Genomic DNA, 20,656 nt, shown 5'->3' with positions numbered 1-20,656 from the left:
ACCTTCAGTGTGTCTATGACAAGTGACAGGCTGTAGGCTACTGTGTGCTAGTTAACAGGAGCTGTAAGAGAGTGGGGTGGAGGGTGGGGGGACTGGGAGTGAGGTGCTGGGGTGGAAGGGGAGCTGGCTGTGCCACCTCGGAACTGCTTGCTCAAGGGCCTGAGACTGCCAGAGGAAAAGCAGATCTCACACCCATAAAAATGGCTCCAGACATTGACCTAGCAAATGCCTTCTTCTACTAGCCTGTAATAGTGACTTTACACCTTTGCAAAGTTTGCACGGGAGGTTCATAGATGGCCACTGGGCCGTTCTGGTGGCTGTTTACTTTGGCCCTTTGAACTACTAACTCTGGAGAATGTAGAGGTTTCCTCTCAACAGTGAGAAGTCTCTTCCACCCTTTTTGCCTACGGGTGTCGGCAAATGACCTGATAAAGTCTACTGGGCTAGTCCAGGACGACAGGCTGACACAGGCAAGCCTGTATCCTCTAGTAGTTTCTACTGAGGATGATCAAGGAGCAGTGTGAGCAGCCTCATGTCCGGGGAAGTCTCCCTAATAAAGGTAGGGTGGTGAGTGAGGCAGCAGGAAGGGCAGGGTGAGCTCAGTATCACTCTATGAGCATGGGAGCGAGATCTGAGGTACCCAATCCCAGAATTGTTAGAATAGTCAGGACACCTCCAAACTCTACCAAAGGAGCTGGCACTGCTGTTGTCTGACCAGGGTAGACCACACACTGTGAGAGACACACACTATGTACCTTCCGGGGAGGCTGTGAACAGTTTCTTTCATGCGATGAGAGGCAGCAAAGGTATTATTAGGGGCAGACACTCTGGGGTCTTTTAGGAGCTATGATTGTGTGTGTGTGTGTGTGTGTGTGTGTGTGTGTGTGTGTGTGTGTATGTGAGGCCAGAGGTTAAATGACACTGGCTGTCTTCTTCAAACTCTACTTCATTTTTATTTATTATTATTATTATTATTGTTATTATTATTATCGTTATTATTATTTTGACAGGGACTTTCACTGGCCTGGAGCTTACCAAGTAAGCCAGCTTGGCTGTTGAGCAAGCCTCACAGTTTGCAGGTCTGTCTCTCTAGTGCTGGGATTATGAGTGTGAGCTACTGCATTTAGCTCTTTACATAAGTACTGGGGCTATACACTCAGGCATCTTGGCCCATAGCTGGCTGACTTTAGGTTGTGTTTTCTTATAGTCTTGGTTGTCAGAAGAGGACAACGGTAGTCCCATTGGAAGGTATGACAGTTAACATTAGCTGTCAGTTTGATAGGATCTACAGTCAACCCAGTAGAGAAATATCTGGGTATGTTAATTGGGCTAGAAGGACCCACACTGAAACCCTTCTTCCCCTTAAGGCTGCTTTTGTCAGGTATTTTGTCACAGTAGTGAGAACAAAAATAGTGACTAATCTAGGCTACTATCAGGAGATAGTGGCCCTGCATGTATGAAGTGACTAGAAGAGTCCTTGGCATGTAGTAGGTTCTTAGTAAACATGAGTTTTCAATAGCAAGGGAATGTGGATCCTGCGTCTATTCAGACAATAGTCATTCACGAAGTGCTACCAAGTATCAGTCACCATGCCAGACCCAAAGACACCCAGTCAGCAAGAAAAGCCAGAGCCTGGGAAGACCTCTTCTTTCTCAAAGGATTTTGATGTACAGGCTTGTCAAACAGCAGACACAGTATAGTGAGCTGCCATGTTGACCCATGACTCTGGATCATGGGTTCCTCATCACATCCTGGCTTTCACTGTGCCCAAGGATGGGCATTCATTTTGTTCATAAGTACCTAAAGGTTTCCATGAGTTTTTGATCAAATCTTTATACCTTCAACAGTTACTTGCCCATCTTGGAGTGGAAAATACCTTGGCCTGGTTGCCAAGACAACTATAGCGGTGGTCAGGTCTATGGTAAAAGTAACATAATGGAGCCACTGGCATTTCCTAGTAGGTGGAGTAGGGGAGAATAGACCCACCCCACCTCCATCCCCAGCTACAAGTGATCCTGGGAGATGCTAATACATTGAAAGTAGAAAGATAACTAAAGGGAGACTCCACAATCTAGTTTCCATGGGGTCACCATCCAGGAAGAAGTAGGGCTTTACTGCATCCCCCATGGTAGTCACATTCCTCCAGAAAGCTCCAAAAATGTCTCTCCCTGCATAGTGACCTTTCTTTCCCTGCAGATTCAGAGGTCATAGATCATTTCTTAGTGTGAGGCTCTAGCTTGGTGGTCTCAGATTTGGCAAGAGGGAGCGAGGGCTCATCCTATGACCTAAAGAGAGACACTTGCACATCCCCCCTCCTCTTTTACTTTTGACCAGGACTTACTTATGTATATTCCTGGTTCTTACTTAAGAGGTCAACCCCATAACAGTACCCCAAAGATGGGCTTACTTGCTAGTAATTGTCTGTTTAATTGATGTATTGAGAAAAGGTGGACAACCCTCACTTTCTTTCTTTCTCTTTCTTTCTTTCTTTCTTTCTTTCTTTCTTTCTTTCTTTCTTTCTTTCTCTCTCTCTCTCTCTCTCTCTCTCTCTCTTTCTTTCTTTCTTTCTTTCTTTCTTGGATATTTTAAAATTTACATTTCAAATGTTATTCCCTTTCCAGGTTTCCCGTCCATAAGCCCCCATCCCATCCCCCTCCTCCTTTTTCTATAAGGGTGTGCCCCCTCTCCAACTACCCCCTCTTCCTGCCTCCCCACCCTGACATTCCCCTACACTGGGGGGTTCAGCCTTGGCAGGACCAAGGACTTCTCCTCCCATTGGTGCCCAAAAAGGCCATCCTCTGCTACATATGCAGCTGGGGGCATATAATCCTAACTTTCTAGGGTGTCCAGGACCCAGACTTTGGGCCTAAGAACCCACTAGCAATTCTTTAACAGTGGGTCATGCATCTCTCGTGTTCTACTCCAGCTGGTCACTCCTTTTTAGGGGACGGCTGATAGCTTTATGTAGCCAAAGATGGCCTCAAACCTGTTCAGTCAGTGCCTGCTCTGGGGGCTGGAGAGATGACTCAGCAGTTAAGAGCACTTGCTGCTCTCGTAGAGGACTGGGGTTCTGTTGCCAGCACCCACACAGGGAAATTCACAAACACTTGTAACTTCAGCTTCAAGGGATCTAAAGTCCTCTTCTGGCCTTCAAGGGCACCTGCACACACACATACATATAAAATAAATAAGTAAATAAAAAAAGAAAAACAACGACAAAACAAAATAAAACTGCATGCAGCAGAGGCTGGCCTTGAGCTCCTGATCTCTGTGCTTCTCCTCTCAAATGCCTGAATTATAAGCCTGGGTTGCCAAGCCTGACTTAAAATTGGTCTGACCCTTTGGCAAGCATTCCGCCCATTGTATTTAAATGCAGCTTGGTTCTTTGAATAAGTGGGCTTATCCACATCCTGCCTGCATCCTGTTGACTCCTGCCCTGTTCCTCAGACTCCCTCTCCAGAGCCCTCTGTACATTAGGCCCCAGGACTTAATAGCTCCTGTCTGACCTCTCTGTGACCCAGAGGGAGGCAGTTGGGTGGAGCTGAGATTATGTGGCTCAGAAAGAGAAACTCTGGCTGTGAAACTGGGGTTTGTGAATCAGGGGTTCAACGATGGGCCTTTGTCCCAACTTCATCTACATCTTGGGCGCAAGCTACATGCCTCAAGTCCACCCAAAACAATGATGCAAAAGGGCATGTGTGTCACCGGACTACAGATGTTGCCACAGCCACGTGCCATCCTTCCCTCTCCTACAGTGTTACAGCCCTGGGTGGGATGACTGTTGTGCACAATGACAGACATGCTTATGACCATAATCAGGCACATGACCTCAGCCATTCACACCACCAGTTACACAGATGATTACAGCCAGCCTTACAGTTCAAAGTATCACCAGGACCCAGGAGCCCAAGTAGATGTCAGCATGCATTTCTAGAAACGCACAGTATGTTAACATTAAACCTGAGGGTGAAGGCTGTGAACATGAGCTTGGCTACTTATACTTCCCTACTGTACCCTGAAAAACCTGGTAAAGGCAAGCCGTAACCGCCCTAGGTCCTGGTGAGGGCATGCTGTCTTCTAAGTGTTGGCAGCAACCACTTCCCCCTTTTGAGATTTGTTTATGTTTTGTCCGCATGCGGGTGCACTACACGCAGCAGTGCCTGCAGAGTCCAGAAGAGGGCGTCAGATCCCCTAAAACTGGAGTTCCAGACAGTTGTGAGTTGCCATGTCGATGCTGGGAATCGAACCTAGGTCCTCTGGAAGAACAATCAGTTCCCCCTTAACTGCTGAGACATGTCACCAACCTGAAAATCTCCAAGGGAGAAACCCATCAACTGTGAAGGACTCTGACAGTAGCAGCGTGGCTTTAGGGATGACTTATAAGGACTGTGTCAACCAGACCCCTTTCCTAGGTAGAAGGACACTTTTTTTCTTATAAGTGCAGAGACTGCTTTCTCAAAGTGTGTGGTTGGTGGCGAGCTAGGGGCTGTTGAAGGGGCTGGAAGTGGGTGTGGAGTGTACTATGAATGGGGGGACAGTGTGTCTCCCAAACCTTACATTCTTCAGTCAGAGCGGTCTGATGACTAGCAGGAAAGACTAAGACAACCACTGACAAGGTCCAGTTCCTTCCGATTCTCTACACGTCACCTGTCACAAGTTACTTACTTGGTGTGTGGCTATGGCGAAGGCCACTGGAAGCTGCCACGTACTAATTTGTGCCTTTGCTGTACCGTCGAGGTGTGGTAAATCTCTACCTGCCTTATATCTCTGCTGCCAGCCCAGAGCTGTGCTGTCCTCACCTGCCGGATGCCATGGGTAGGCTTTGAACTGGGTCTGAAGTCAAGGCAATGGGGAGGATGAGCCACTTTAGTAGGAAGGAGGCCACAGGAAGGAAGGGAATAGAACAAAACTTACCAATGGACCTGAAGGCCAGGCCCTCCCTGGCTGTCTGCTTCATGCTCACACGTACTAGAAATGCACTAATACAGAGGCAGATGCAACTCTGGCTGCTTCTTATACTGCCTCCCTGAAATAGGACCTTGGGCCCTCCGTGGAGATATGTGACCCGGTACTCTTGCTTCTGTAGGAATTCAGTCATGGTATGTGGATGCTTACCTCTAGCTGGACCAACAGGTGGGATATCCAAATTCTACCAAACAATCCCCCTCCCCCATATATCTTCCTTCTGCTTCAATCAAGAGCTCCTGTTAGAACCTTGCTAAACCTACAGACATCGAGGATGGGCCTGAGTTTTGACTGTTCTGTGGGGAGCAATTATGGGGGCACAGCAAAATAAAAAAGAGTTTTGCTCAGAACCAACAAGAACAACGTTGCCCCTGAGTCCTTAAGGTTTACTGTTTCCGTCTCTGCTCATCTTGGTATCTTGTGGGTAGGGAGAGCTGTTTTGTGATAAGAGAACTTTTGAATTCCAGACATCAGTGTTCCTTAAGACACTGTTAAGGGCCAGAGGGATAGCTCAGTGGTTAAGAGCATATGCTGTTCTTTCAGAGGACCAGAGTTCAGTTCTGAGCACCCACACCAGGCTATAACTCTAGCTCTAGGGGATCATACCTCTGCCTTTTACAAGCACCTGTCTCTGTGTGTGCGCGTGCATGCACACACACACACACACACACACACACACACAAATGAAATAAATCTTTTTTTTTTTTTTTTTTAGAAACCCTTTATTTGGGTCAGCTTTGTAGTCCAAGGCTCCCCATGGTCTACAAATATCCTATTTAACTCAAGGTCATTATGGGAAATTGGGCTATCCCTCTTGGACATGCCAGCCAGCTGTTTGAAGAAGGCTCTGAGCCTTTTTTCTTTCTCCATTTAGGGGATCTCTCATAGACTCAATCTCAGCAGAATCCAGGCAGGGATCTCTCTCAGTGGCAGCCTCTACTTTCCCCAAGGCTGGTGCTGGTGACTACCTCTTCACACCTGGGACACCACTGACCTCTCCTGGCTTCCTCCCACACTCCTAGGCCAACCCCCAGTGCCTAATTCACACCTGTGCCCCCAATCAACTTAACTGCAAACTTCCAACCCCCATAGCATTCAACCCTTTGTTGTCAAGCCTACAGGGCCCTAAACACTCCTGGGTCTGGGGGTTGTCCCTACACTGGCCCCAGTTGCACTCAGCTAAGAGGATAGGAGTCCCCCTTCCCACGGAAAGACCTGGAAAAAGACTTACTGAATGCAGTGGCTCCAGTAACTGCACATGGTTATAATTCCAGGGAGCTCTGGGAGGGTGGGGGTTATTCTTCCAGCCAAGTGAATGGCATCAGGAGTCCCCCCCACCCCGGTTTTCTTTTGGGTGACTGTGCCACCAATTAAAGGCCTATTTCTCATCAGCCTGGGCTCATTCCCTGGAAAAGCTTGTCTTTTCCAAGATAGGTGGGGTTGTGCCTTCCAGCGTATGAACCTGTCGGATCCACTCGGCACTCATGCCCCCTCCCCCCCAGCCAGCCTACTTCTGCCTTTAATTTAGGATTGTTTACAGTCGGTCAAGTTTTTCCAGATTGACAAAGCCTTTCTCATAAGCTACTGCAGTCTGCCACAAGCACAGTGGAAGAGCGGCAGGACCAGAGCCAGCTGGAAGATTCAGGCAACGGAGACACACACTGTGTCAAGCATAAGCAACAGTCCCCAAGTATCCCCTTGAAGAGGGTCCCCTTCTCTGTCTTCTTGGTATCCCCCCAACAAAGAGCTTTGGAAGAGTTCCACGGAGACCCTACTCTGCACCCCCCCTCCCCAGAAGAGAAACTGGTGAGAACAACCCTTATTTCCCAGCAACTCCAAGGGTTAAAAACACTTCTGAACTCCCCTTCCAAAGGCAAGGTTAAACAGCTGTCCAAACCACCCAAGGAGATTCAGGAGCCCTGGACAGCTGGAGGACCCCGGCCCCAGCTGTGCTAGAACAGCCTGGCCAGGGGAGAGTTAATGGGCAATCAGCTTTGGATGAAGGTTCAGACTCCAAAGTTCAGTCCCAGCCACCAAAGGAATTGTAAATCTCAGGGCGGTATTTAACAAAACAAAAGCAACCTGGAATTACATGAAGGTTTGGCTTTCCACAGAGCGTGTTTACTCTAATCCCCAAGGTATGCGGCTCCATGTCAGATCAGCTGGCTAGCCTGGTCCTCCCACCCCCCTCCTTAGCAACAGTTTAAATTTCAAACTAATTCCCTAGTTTGTTCTTCGTCTTCGCGGGCCTCGCGGGCCGGCTGCAGACAGTCCGGCCTGCCGGCCTCAAATCCCTCTCCATTGCTCTTGCCACTGGGTGAGTCAGCTTGGTCTGCAGTTGCAAGTTGGGTGACAGCTGGCTCTCCCTCCAATACACTGCTACACCACGTCTCCAAAATCTGGAGCAAGGGGAACTGGCGTCACCCACATAATAAGAGGAAGTGGTCAGTGGGGCACAGTGCTACCTTCCAATCCAGTGTGGGGGGGGGGTCAAGGTTGAAGGTGAGGACAAGGGCTCTTTATCAGGGGCTGGTTCCCCCCTACTCCTCTTTCAGGATTTTAAGGACCTGGGCCTCCCAGTCTTTCAGCCGGGATAGACCATCCACGTCAACTCCCTCCTTTACAAATCTGAACCGAGTACCCCCTCTATGTCCCTGCAGAGCGCAACCTCTCAGCTTGGGACTAGCCAGCGAGTTGCCAAGCAAAATACCAAGCGCAAGCTAGCAGGCGGCTTGGCTTCCAGCTCTACCCAGGGGCGCGCACACACCGCTCTCAGCAGGGTACCCGCAAAGAGAGAGAGAGGGCGCGCGGGGGGGGGGGGGGAGGTACTACACCTTAGGGAGTTATGCGGCAGAATCTGTGGGTATCCGAGGTGTGGTAGTTGGTAGGGGTAAATAGCCACCGAGATACCAATCCTGGGGGAGCCAAGCAGCTCAGGGCCTGCCAAAACAGAGTGTCCGGTGCCCGGGAAATTTACGAAGGTTGAAACCGACTTGCTTCGCAGTCCCAGGTGATGCGAGGAGTGGGTGGCCTAAGACTTTCAGATGGTTGGCGCTGGTTTCCGCACCCGCAGCAGGTGGGAGCACCCCCCACGACCGCCTCCCCCTCCTCGCAAGCCAGAGTCCCTTTACCCTCAGAGCCCACTTCCAGGTGTCGCAGTGCCACCCCGCCCCCACGCCGTGTACCTTTCTGGCGCCACGCTCTGCGAACTCCCGAGCGAGGTGGCGTCCGATGCCTCTCCCACCGCCGGTGATGAGGACTGACTCCCGCGACAAGTCCCGAAGCTTGGGGGGCAACACCAGTCCCACGGCTGCTTTGGTTACCAGATAGATCATTTGCAGAGGGAGCACTACCAGCGCGCCCAGCCATTTCCACACCATCCTCCGCGCGGCGGAGCCGGGCACAGGGGGAGGAGGTAGGAGGCGGTGGACAAAACTCCCCGGACTAAGCAAAACAGGAATTAAAAAAGGAAAGAAAGAAACACCCCCAAACAATAATAAACTAAATAAAGAAAAAGAGGCGTCCCACCTGGCCAACCTTGAACTGATCTCTTTCCAGATGCAAAGGACTGGGCGAGGAAAAATGGGGGGAAAAAGAAGAACAAGAAAAAGAAAAAAAACAAAAAACAAAAAACTCTGCTCTGGTTGAGAGGAAAAAAGCGTCTCAGAAGATTGGGACGGTGAGAGGGGCGGAGGGGAGTCCAGGGGTGGGAAGTTTTAACAAGAAGTTTCTTGCCCCCAACAGCCTTTCGGCCGGGAAATTCACAGGTAATGTTTACAGACCGACAGAGGAGTTTAGGCAAGGCCAGGGACGGAAAAAAAAAAAGCACCAACCACAAGCGCGCACACAGCTACAGTCCGCGGTTTCAAAGTGCAAGATTAAAAAAACAAACAAACAAAAAAGCTGTTTCCCAATTGTAGCGCCCCCTCCAACTTTCTCCAGAAAAAGAAAGGATGGAAAAAAAAAAAAACCTAAAAAACCACACACAAAAACACCACACACAAAACCTGGGGAGTGATTGCAGCTCCCAATTTCAGTCCGCGAAAGTCTCCCGACTCATTGCTATTCTTGGGCTCAGGAAATTGCTTAAACGCGATCTGATTGCCAGCACCGTGCAGGAGAAGTGGGGGGTCCGGGTGTCAGTTTCTTCCCGTGCACAGCTCGCCCTCGCGCGCGCCCGCTCTCTCGGGCTCTCTCCTCCCTCTCTTGCAGCCCGGGCTGGGAGTTGCCGCTCGGTGTGGCTCCCTCTTTCTTCCCCCCTCCCCTTTAGTATTTATTGCCTTCTTTTTTGTTCTTTCCAACTTGGACGAGCCCGGACTGTGGAGCACTCGTGGATAGGACGTCCTAGTTTGCACCGCCGTATTACTTCGTTCGCGGGGCAGCTGCGGGGAGGACCTAAAGGGCGCCCCCTCCTTTTTTTTTTTTTTTTTAATACCCCATTAAGTCTGATTGACAGTTAAAGTTGTTGGGAGGCTTCACTACCGTGCCTCTGAGTGGCTGCGGCGACTTCCCCTCCCCCTGCGCTGTGGCGGGGCACGCGCCTGGGCGCGCACCCGGTCTCGCTGCGTCTTGCACTCTCCTGGGACTTGCTTCTCTTTTCTGCAAGCTGGGACTTGCTGCCCTAGTCCCCGAGGGCTCGCAGCCGGAACTCGAACACGCCGCAACCAACTCAGGCAAGCCAGCTTACAGGATCAGACATTCCTCCCAGCCTGGGCCAGGTGACCACCCCAGAGCGGCGGGGCAAGCCGAGGGGAAACTTGCAATTGGGTCGCCAAGGGTTCATTTCAGGTCACTTGGTCATCCTCCTGCCTCCAGGTAGGACCAGGAAGTTAACGTTTCATCATCGCTTGATTCCCCTTTTCCTTCAAAGAGTGTGCATCTGAAGTTGTGTCAACGTGAAGTCTCTCACGTTGCAGTAGAGGGACCTCTTGGAAGCAGGATTTTTGCTTTGAGAGAAAGGGGAGCCGGGTAAAGGAACCTCTAACCCCAGGTGCCAATAAAATCCCCATAAGATTAGCTGGGAGCATATTTATTGCTTATCTGGGCTAGAATTACCTTGACTGACAGCAATTTCCTTAATAACAAAAGCCTGTAAATAACACGTCTTCAGACCTATGCCACTGTTCAGTTCGCCCCCTCTCTGGGTGCCCTTCCTTCACAGACCTGTTAGACACCCACCTTGTAACCTCTTGCCCACCCCTTGCAAGAACGTCTCCCTGTTGGGAGGGAGGGACCCAGCTATTTAGACTTGCCTGTTGCGGGAAGTCTAGGAGGTGAGTCAGAGAAGCAGGCCCAGTTAAAAGTGCTGATGAGACTTGCCGCCCGCCCCCTCTGCACATCTCTGGGCGGGAGAGGGAGAGACAGCCAGGGAGCCTGCCCTGTAATCTGGGGCAGCCCTTTCCAGCCCTAGACGTGTTCAGGCTGGGACTCCTGGGCCTCAGCCCCAAAGACTGATCCAGCAGGCCCTGGGTGCACAAGGAACTAACTGTGCTTTTACTATTCCCTGCCTGGGTGTGAACAAATCCCTTTGAGAAGTACAGATTTGGGAAGGTGGTGGAGATCACCTCCTCTTTTGTCAACTACTGTAGTTTTGGGGAGAAGTTGGCCTGAGAACTCCCGGTTTTTGGTGGAAGCAAAAGGGATGAAGGGGCTAGGAAGCCACTCTCCCGTGATCTGGTCTGACATTCCGCCCTCTAGCTGACCTCACTTTGGGGACTTTGTCATCCCATTTCCCAGGTTACCCAGCCAGGAAGTACAGGAGGGAGGGATTCAATCCAGACCTAATTTCTCTTCCTATCCCACCCCACTCTGGCAAGAAGGCAAGAGAGAGGTGGAGGACAGGCTTGGCCAAGGACTGCAGTGAAGAGTCCCCGCAGGCTCCATTCTTCTTTTTAAAGGACTGTCCGAAGGGCCGGCCATTGCCTTCATTAGATCCCACCCCACCATGGTGGCCATTTCTCCCCATCTTCCAGGTCTATAAAACAACAGGAAAGAAACGGCAGCCAGGGAGAGTCAGACTCTTGGCGCCCAGTAGTTGCTAAGGCCTCTGTAGGAGACTAGAGGAGACCCCAAAACTCTGCAGCGCTTCTGCACTCATCTTTTATCCTTGGAGACACCTAGTGGCTAATATGGAACACTGCACCTCTAAGCTTCTAGAGTTTTCAACACCCTGGTGGGGCTAATGAGCCTTTCTCTCTCTCCATTTAAGGCGAACACCCCAAGCCTTGTAAAGCTAAGGACTTGTAAAGATCACAGCCTCCTTTCAGAGCAAAGGTCACTAACACCCAGAGATCCATCCAGTCAAAGAACGACACATATTCATCCCATTCGCTTCAGATGCCAGACCAGCTGAGTGACCAGGACCGACCCCCGTCCATGTCCCCATAGGTGTGTGTTTGGGACAGAGGTGGAAAGACACACTGCGAACCCCAATGGACTTTCACAGGTGCCCTAATTTCCTGAATGGTCTGGGGAGGTGGGTGTCACATGCCCTCTCAACGCAAAAAGGAAGTTGGGCCCAACAGATATAAGTAACTCGTTCAGGTTGCTCCCTGTTGGGTCTGAGCTGGAGTCAGAGGGGAGCAACGACGACGACGACGACGACAACAACAACAACAACAACTCAAAATAGAAGAAAAACAACCCCTTCAACAAACAACCAAACAAAAACCTGCCAGGCAATTCCAAAAGGGACTGTCAGATCCAGGGGTCTGGTCTAGGATAAGGAATGGCCCTGTTTCTACTTGGTCTACTGTCAGGACGTGGATTTTGCGGGCCTGGTGTCTGTGAGCTTAAGGCTTCCTCCAGCATCAGCTTTCCAGAGATGAGCTGTAACTGTCTCTATCCAGCCCCCTCCCCACACCTCAGTTCCTAGGAAGACAGGGATGGAGGAGCACTAGGGTAGGGATGCACAGTTAAGTAGGCTGGTTCCAATAAGAACACTGTAGTATGAGATATGTGCTATTTGTCCATTCTGCTTTCTTGACACAGGAGGTACAGCGTCTGACTCTAGAGGGAAGTTTGAAATTTTGCAGCCCAGCCTTGGGCGGAGGGCCCCATACTTTTTTCATTTCTCTGCTGACAACGTGAAAGGAGCCTTTGTGGGCTTGATGGGAGAAGTGAGCAGAACTAACTTTTCCATGACTCAGCCCTGCTGGGGCTGGGCACAGCTGGGGAGGTGCAAGAAACAACCCTCCTGTAGGGCCAGTTTTAACCTTGTGGCTGAGCTGCCTTCCAACTTTGCTGGTTTGCAATTAAGGACAGTGAAAAGAGGTTGCTGGCCTTACGTAGGCTGTCTAGGGACTGGGGAGATGTTTCTTGGTGGGTAACAGCACTTGCTGTGTGTGCCAACTTGACACAAACTGGAGTCATCTGAGAGAAAGAGAATTTAATGGAGAAATCATCTCCGTAGTATCAGGCTGTAGGCTGATTGATGTGGGAGGGTCCAGCTCCTTGTGGGTGGTGCCATCCCTGGGCTGGTGGTCTTGGATGCTATAAGATAGCAGGCTGAGCAAGCCATAGAGAGCAAGCCAGTACTAAGTAGCCCCACTCCACGGACTCTGTATCAGCTCCTGCCTCTAGGGTCCTGTCCTAACTTCCTTTGATGATAGTCTATGATGTAGAAGTAGACGTGAAATAAACCCTTTCTTCTCCAAGTTGCTTTTGGTTATGATATTTCATCACAGCAAAAGAAAACCTAATTACGACACTGTGCAAGCATGAGGACCTGAGGTTTGGTTCTCAGGATCAATGTAAAAAGATAGATGTGGCCACGTGCTCCTATAGTCCCAGGACAGCGGGTGGAAGTGGGCGGGGCCAGCTGGTGGGTGGATCCTTGCTTGGCAGCTAGCCAGTCACTCCCATGAGTGAGCTTGCGCACTCAGACAAGGCGGAGGACTACCTAACGAGTCAGCTTTACATGGTCCTGAGGGAGATAGCGGCTTACTGACCACAGAGCCTGCTCTGTTTTCCACCCAGCACCAAGCGTTGTCGCCATTGCAACTGAGCCTTCAAGGATCCTCTAAGACATAGCAGGGCAGGCCTCAAGCCTTGTTCAGTGTCAGGGTAACTCCATGCTACAGTCAGACAGCTGGAGCAATGAGCTCGGCGACCTGCAGTGCTCCCTTCCCTCCAAAGGGACTGGCATCTGGGAAGTTGTATCTTAGAAGCCAATACTGGTACCCACTACTGAGCTACTCTGCCCCCTCACCCATCTCCGGTTCCTTCATTTTTTGCAGTTTTGGGGATGGAAGCCAGGGTGTGGCCAGGGCAAGGGATCTATTACTGAGCTCCCAGCCTGGTTCAGCTCTTTAGTCTGGAACAGAGTTTGAAATGTTCAGTATACACATACATACACATGCATACACATCAGATACACAGAGATAGATAGACAGAAAGACATAGACAGAGATCGAGACATACAGACAGACACATACACACATGCACACACACACACACACACACACACACACACACACACACACACACACACACACACCAGATACACAGAGCTATCCCCTGAAGACAACAAGTCAGAGGAGTTGAATGAATGGGGTCTGGAAAAAAATATCTGTTCTAGTGGAGAACCCAAGTTTACATTGAGCTGGATGCGGTATACACACCGGTAATTCAGGGGACAGAGGCAGGAGGATCATAGGTTTGAGGTCTGCCCCGGGTCAATAGTGAGTTCTAGGCTGAAAAGTTTGAAGGTTTGTGGTCTAGAGGGTCTTCCCAATTGGTGGATGTCTGGGGCACGTGAGCTGTACGAGGCAATCAGCCTAGGCAGCTTGCCAGGCCAAAGGAAACAAGGAGAGGCAGACTTTGGATGGGTGGAGGCCCCTGTGGGGAGGGTGTGTGTGGCTCCTTCAGGATACAGGAAAGTAGTCTGCAAAGCCCCCAGACTATTTCAAACCCCTCTATAAAACACCTCCTCTTCTAATATAGAACATCTGTCGACAGCACTCTTTCCCCTTTGTCCAGGCCTGGCTGCTAGGGCTAGAGAAAGGAGAAGCAGGTAGACTGGCTCCTTTGATCCCACTCAGTACCTCTAACCGCCAGGGCCCTGAGCACACAGGTGGGTATTTTTCATACAACTATACTCTCACCCCATACTGTACCTAGGCTAAGACTTACATTGTGTTGCTCAGGTCTCAGGCCTGGATGAGCTGACACACAGGGGCAGATAGAGTTCTAGATGCCAGAGACAGGTAAGCATGGCCACAGACAAGGCTGGAGATGTGTCAGAAACAGGGAGGTGGTGGGAGAGTTGGTGTATCCATGTCAGTTCGTGGTTGTTTGTAACTCCAGTTCGAGGGGATCCTATGCCCTCTTCTGGCCTCCTTGGCTATCCGACTAGGGATAGGTGGAGCTCAGTAATAAAGCACTTGTGTAACATGTGAGGCTCTGGTTTCCATCCCTACCTGTATTCCTGTACTCCAGAGGTTGGCAGAAAAAGGATCCTAAGTTCAGGACCAGCCTGAGCTGCAAAGTGAAACCTCGTCTAAAAGGAGAACCAACTTCTGCAAGTTGTCCTCTGGCCTCCATGTGTGTGCACTCAAGTGCACATGGAAATAAATATTAAAAAATACAAAATTCAAAATGATAAAAGAACTCTTAAAAAAAGACCCAGCGGGTGCAAACATTTTGAAAGCATCTCTTGTGCCCCAGATGCCGTTCTCATTTCTCAAAGTTCACATCTCACTTACTCCTTCCTAATGGATGAGGGTGCAGAGGCCAACAGTAGTTTCCCTATGGCCCCAGATTTGCCAGTGGCAACATAAGGCTCGTTTGACCTGCAGGAGCTGCTTTGGGTGCTGAGCCTAAGCTTGTTGCTTCCTGACAATTGGTGTGTCTGGAGACTTCCTGTGAACACAAACATGAGTGTTCTCTGGCCAGAGGCAGAGCTTTGTTTCTGTTTTCTGTGGGGCGCACAGGCTCCACCGTGGCACTTGGCCGTTTGTTTCTTTAGCTGTGTCTGGCCTGCTGCCTGCCAGTGGGTACGGCAATTAGAGGTGCTGCTGCCAGCTGTGACTCCATTCACTGCCACTCTGTCACTGAAAAGACTCTGGCCACTTCTGCTTCTGAGTAGATTCGTTCTAATTACACACACACACACACACACACACACACACACACACACACACACACACGCCAAAACCCAACCCAACCCAAAATAATAATGAACACAAAGAGCAGACAAATATGAGGGTGTATGTATAAGCATTGTTTTAGATTGTATTTGTATGTGTGTGTGTGTGTGTGTGTGTGTGTGTGTGTGTGTGTGAACACACACATGTGTGCCATGGCATGCACTTGAAGGTCAGAGAACAACTTGCTTGAGTAGATTCCAAACACAGACTCCATTGCTTTGCATAGTTGCCATGCAGTCTACTGCTGAGATGTGAGCGCACACGCCTTTAGCAGACAAAGCTACAGAGGTCAGGGGAGAGGAGTCACTTCTCCACATCGTGTAGGTTTGAATGATGGGAATGGGAACACGGGTGTAAAGAGCTGGTATTCTGGAGGCTGGGATCCTGCAGTCTGTATCAGTGCTTGTGAGACTATTGTCATGAAGGAATGGATCAAAAGCACAGCTTTGCCATTGACAGCCGACATCATCATAAACATAATTGAATGCTGGGGATATGGCTCAGTTAGTAGAGTGCTTGCCTAGCATGCACCGGTCGATACCTAGCACTACACAAACCAGGAACAGTGGTATTGGGGATGTAGAGACAGGAGGATCAGAAGTTCAAGGACATCCTTGTCTATGTAACAAATTTGAGGCCAGCCTGGGATACATGAAATCTTCTGCCTTTGTAGTAACGTGGTTACTTACAAACTTTTTTTTTTTAATTTAGAGAATACTTTATTAGTTTTTGTAATCAAACCCACGTATATAAGACCTTACATATTTAATACAGTGTGTTACCCCTGTACAAATGGAAAAAACTTAAGTTCAACATTTCTAGACCAATATGGCTGTTAATTTCTGTACAGTGCCAACTCAACACAGTAAACGGGGATACTTTTTTCGAAAGTTGACAGCACAGGTAAAGTTTCAAAAAATTCAAATTATATATCTGTATATATATATATTTATATTTATATAAAAAGACCAATAATAGCAGTGTGTTATGCATCAACAGCAGCAACAGCTTTTCCAGGTTCTGCAGTCATCTGAACAAAACTGTAGAGACATCCAGCACACTCCATTAAAAAAAAAAAAAGGAAAAAAACTAAACCCGAGAAAACAGCACAGTTCTGTTACTCTTGTCGTACCTGGCACCATTTTTTTTTAAATTAGCTTCTCAATCATCATCTGGAAAGAAAACATTCTGAGCAATATCATTAAAAACAGCTCTGATAAAAAAAAAACAAAAAACAACAACAACAAAAAAAAAACAGCTCTGATAAAGCACGGTCACTACTACGTATCATAAAGCAGGTACAAGCTATTTTACATCCACAGAGGTATGATACAGTACTGTCCTACATCTATAATACTAGAGGATACAATTTAAAAGGCATTATTTGAGACCTTATTCTACTTTTCCAGCAGAGGGCCCAAAGGATGGTGTGACACAGCTTTGTAAAGAAACATACTCTAGACAGGATTTCCTTTCACTAGTGGCACACTTCTAAGGATTCATTCTCTCCATGAATGTCAGCTAAAACCGTTATTAAAAAAATGAAATATCCCTAGAACAAAACCGTATAACCACCGGATTCACATGAAGATGACCTAGTGGAGACAAGCTGGACCTCACCTTACCAACAAGCTATCAAATCTGTTATGTTTAAACAGTGACACCTCCAAGGAAGGAGATGCCAAGTAGTGCTCCAAAGCTTCGGACCACAATCAAACACAGCATCCTTTTCAACAGAAGCAGAAGCTCATCTGAATATGCTCATGGATGCTGACATCAACATTTAATCATCTCCTCACTCATCCAGGAAGAGGGGGAGATCAGTTACTACTGTACTTTATTGTGTTCAACCAAATCACCATGTTACAAAAATAGCAAGCTGCCATAATAAAAAATAAGGCTCCTCTATCCAGCACCAGATAGCATCATTTTACTTTCAAGCCTAGAAATTGCACACTTGTATATAAACCAATCGAAGATGAGGATTGAGAGTTCATCTTGGTGGATTTTTCCTTTGATGAATATGAAGTGTCCTTCCTTATCTTTTTTGATGACTTTTAATTGAAAATTGATTTTATTTGATATTAGAATGGCTACTCCAGCTTGCTTCTTCTGACCATTTGCTTGGAAAGTTGTTTTCCAGCCTTTCACTCTGAGGTAGTGTCTGTCTTTGTCTCTGAGGTGTGTTTCCTGTAGGCAGCAGAATGCAGGGTCCTCATTGCGTATCCAGTTTGTTAATCTATGTCTTTTTATTGGGGAGTTGAGGCCATTGATGTTGAGAGATATTAAGGAATAGTGATTATTGCTTCCTGTTATATTCATATTTGGATGTGAGGTTATGTTTGTGTGCTTTCATTCTCTTTGTTTTGTTGCCAAGACGATTAGTTTCTTGCTTCTTCTAGGGTATAGCTTGCCTCCTTATGTTGGCCTTTACCATTTATTATCCTTTGTAGTGCTGGATTTGTAGAAAGATATTGTGTAAATTTGGTTTTGTCATGGAATATCTTGGTTTCTCCATCAATGTTAATTGAGAGTTTTGCAGGATACAGTAACCTGGGCTGGCATTTGTGTTCTCTTAGGGTCTGTATGACATCTGTCCAGGATCTTCTGGCCTTCATAGTTTCTGGCGAAAAGTCTAGTGTGATTCTGATAGGTCTGCCTTTATATGTTACTTGACCTTTTTCCCTTACTGCTTTTAATATTCTTTCTTTATTTTGTGCGTTTGGTGTTTTGACAATTATGTGACGGGAGGTGTTTCTTTTCTGGTCCAATCTATTTGGAGTTCTGTAGGCTTCTTGTATGCCTATGGGTATCTCTTTTTTTAGGTTAGGGAAGTTTTCTTCTATGATTTTGTTGAAGATATTTACTGGTCCTTTGAGCTGGGAGTCTTCACTCTCTTCTATACCTATTATCCTTAGGTTTGATCTTCTCATTGAGTCCTGGATTTCCTGTATGTTTTGGACCAGTAGCTTTTTCCGCTTTACATTATCTTTGACAGTTGAGTCAATGATTTCTATGGAATCTTCTGCTCCCGAGATTCTCTCTTCCATCTCTTGTATTCTGTTGGTGAAGCTTGTATCTACAGCTCCTTGTCTTTTCTTTTGATTTTCTATGTCCAGGGTTGTTTCCATGTGTTCTTTCTTGATTGCTTCTATTTCCATTTTTAATTCCTTCAACTGTTTGATTGTGTTTTCCTGGAATTCTTTCAGGGATTTTTGCGATTCCTCTCTGTAGGCTTCTACTTGTTCTCTAAGGGAGTTCTTTATGTCTTTCTTGAAGTCCTCCAGCATCATGATCAAATATGATTTTGAAACTAGATCTTGCCTTTCTGGTGTGTTTGGATATTCCGTGTTTGCTTTGGTGGGAGAATTGGGCTCAGATGATGCCATGTAGTCTTGGTTTCTGTTGCTTGGGTTCCTGCGCTTGCCTCTCGCCATCAGATTATCTCTAGTGTTACTTTGTTCTGCTATTTCTGACCGTGGCTAGACTGTCCTATAAGCCTGTGTGTCAGGAGTGCTGTAGACCTGTTTTCCTGTTTTCTTTCAGCCAGTTATGGGGACAGAGTGTTCTGCTTTCGGGCGTGTAGTTTTTCCTCTCTACAGGTCTTCAGCTGTTCCTGTGGGCCTGTGTCTTGAGTTCACCAGGCAGGTTTCTTGCAGGGGAAAAGTTGGTCCTACCTGTGGTTCCAAGGTTCAAGTTTGCTCGTGGGGTACTGCCTAAGTCCTCTCCGCGGCGGCAGCAACTGGGAAGATCTGTGCCGCTCTTTCCGGGAGCCTCCGTGCACCAGGGTTCCAGATGACGTTTGGTGTTTTCCTCTGGCGTCTGGATGTGCACAGAGTGCAGTCTCTTCTGGTTTCCCAGGCGTGTCTGCCTCTCTGAAGATTTAGCTCTCCCTCCCACGGGATTTGGGTGCAGAGAACTGTTTATCCGGTCTGTTTCCTTCAGGTTCCGGCGGTGTCTCAGGCGCAGGGATCCTGCCGCTCCTGGGCCCTCCCCTACGGGAACCCAGAGGCCTTATACAGTTGCCTCTTGGGCCAGGGATGTGGGCAGGGGTGGGCAGTGTTGGTGGTCTCCTCCGCTCTGCAGCCTCAGGAGTGCCCACATGATCAGGCGGTGAGGTCTCTCTCCCACGGGGTTTGGTGGCAGAGAGCTGCTGCGGGCCGGGATCCGCGGGTGTCTACTTACAAACTTTTATATTTGAAATTTACTTCCTTGGGAATAGAAGTTATTTTAGCCCGCTTTGTATGGCTGTCCCGAAGTATTTTGCCTCACAGCTTTGGAGTGGTCACCTTAGAGCCTCTGGAGAGGGTAGAACATTATGTTCAGAGAGCTACCTAAAGAGCTACCTGCATGAGCTAAGAAGCATTGAAGACAGACAGGCGAGCTCTAGGTCTCACAGTTTGAGGGCATGCTCCCAAGTGAGCTAGGAGGCTCCCGCTAGCCTCTACCTTTTGAAGGCCCATCACCACCCAATAGCACCTCCATCGGGGTCAAACCACTGACACACCAGCCTATGGAGACATTCATCAATTCATGGCAGAAGGCCATTTCCCCACATCTATAGCGATGAAGCACCTAAGGTAACAAGATACAAAAATTATGTTTGTTTAGTTGCTAACTTAATTTCACTTAGTGGAATAGTTCCCTTGGGGAAGGGCCTGTAACCCATCTTGCATCAGTGGGAAGGAGGTTGAAGAACTCAGCTAAGGTCATGGAGACAAGGAGTAACAGATATGGAGGTTTTAGCTGAGGTTTGATTCAAAGTATCCTCCTCCAATTCTGCACACATCCTCATGGCCACACATGCATGCACATGACCATAAATGCATCCACATGACCACACATGCATGCATATGGCCACATATATGCATCCACATGACCACACATGCGTCTCATGACCACACATGCATCTCATGACCACACATGCATGCACATAACCACACATGAATGCACATACCTGCAGACAGAGAAAAAAAAAAGAATGCAGGACTTGGCAGCCTGTTAACACTGCCTGTTTCTTTTCTTTCTTTCTTTTTTTTTTTTTTTGGCCAGGGGAGAGCTCGAACGCAGTCCCCCACTACCACAAATTATGCAGTCGAGTTTCCCGAATTTGGGGAAATCGCAGGGGTCAGCACATCCGGAGTGCAATGGATAAGCCTCGCCCTGGGAAAACCACCTTCGTGATCATGGTATCTCCCCTGCCAGGTAAGTATTGCCTGTTTCTTTTTATTTTTAGGCTTATTTATTTTTTCTGTGTATGAATGTTTTGCCTGCACGTATGTATGTGCACCAGGAGCTCTTGGAGGTCAGCAGTGGGCATCAGATCCTCTGCAACTGGGGTTACAGATGGTTGTGAGCCACCAAGTGAGTACTAGGAATTGGGCTCCAGTCCTCTGCAAGAGCAAGTGTTCTTAACTCCTGAGTCACCTCTCTAGCCTTCTGCCCCTCTCTTGATAACAGCACTGTTTATGATTTCCTCCCCATCTTTCTTCCTCCTCCCCTGCCCCCTTCTTGGGTGTGTGTGTGTGTGTGTGTGTGTGTGT

General features: G+C 48.3%; 2 protein-coding genes, 1 long non-coding RNA gene and 1 other non-coding gene across 4 annotated transcripts in view; 1 reads left to right on the top strand and 3 right to left on the bottom strand.

The window, feature by feature from the left end:
• Dhrs3 (dehydrogenase/reductase 3) overlaps positions 1–8,644 on the bottom strand; it is a 33,803-nt gene extending 25,159 nt beyond the window's left edge. Inside the window, exon 1 of the mRNA NM_001037199.3 lies at positions 8,151–8,644. Coding sequence (NP_001032276.3) covers positions 8,151–8,345 — 195 coding nt within the window. The 5' untranslated portion in view covers positions 8,346–8,644. The remainder of the gene's footprint in view (positions 1–8,150) is intronic.
• Positions 1–20,656, bottom strand: part of LOC103692519 (60S ribosomal protein L9 pseudogene) — a 1,198,372-nt gene that overhangs the window by 772,621 nt on the left and 405,095 nt on the right. The gene's annotated exons all lie outside the window — the stretch shown is intronic.
• On the top strand, positions 9,641–12,620 carry LOC102550246 (uncharacterized). Its single transcript, XR_354400.4, has 2 exons — positions 9,641–9,780; positions 11,174–12,620. It is a non-coding gene; the product is annotated as an uncharacterized LOC102550246 (long non-coding RNA).
• Positions 20,163–20,326, bottom strand: LOC120103202 (U1 spliceosomal RNA). The gene has a single exon (XR_005505296.1). It is a non-coding gene; the product is annotated as a U1 spliceosomal RNA (small nuclear RNA).

This window comes from Rattus norvegicus, chromosome 5 (genome assembly GCF_036323735.1).
Source record: "Rattus norvegicus strain BN/NHsdMcwi chromosome 5, GRCr8, whole genome shotgun sequence".
Lineage (NCBI taxonomy): Eukaryota > Metazoa > Chordata > Mammalia > Rodentia > Muridae > Rattus > Rattus norvegicus.
Note: the sequence above shows the minus strand (reverse complement) of the source record. Positions and strands in the feature narration are given on the sequence as shown.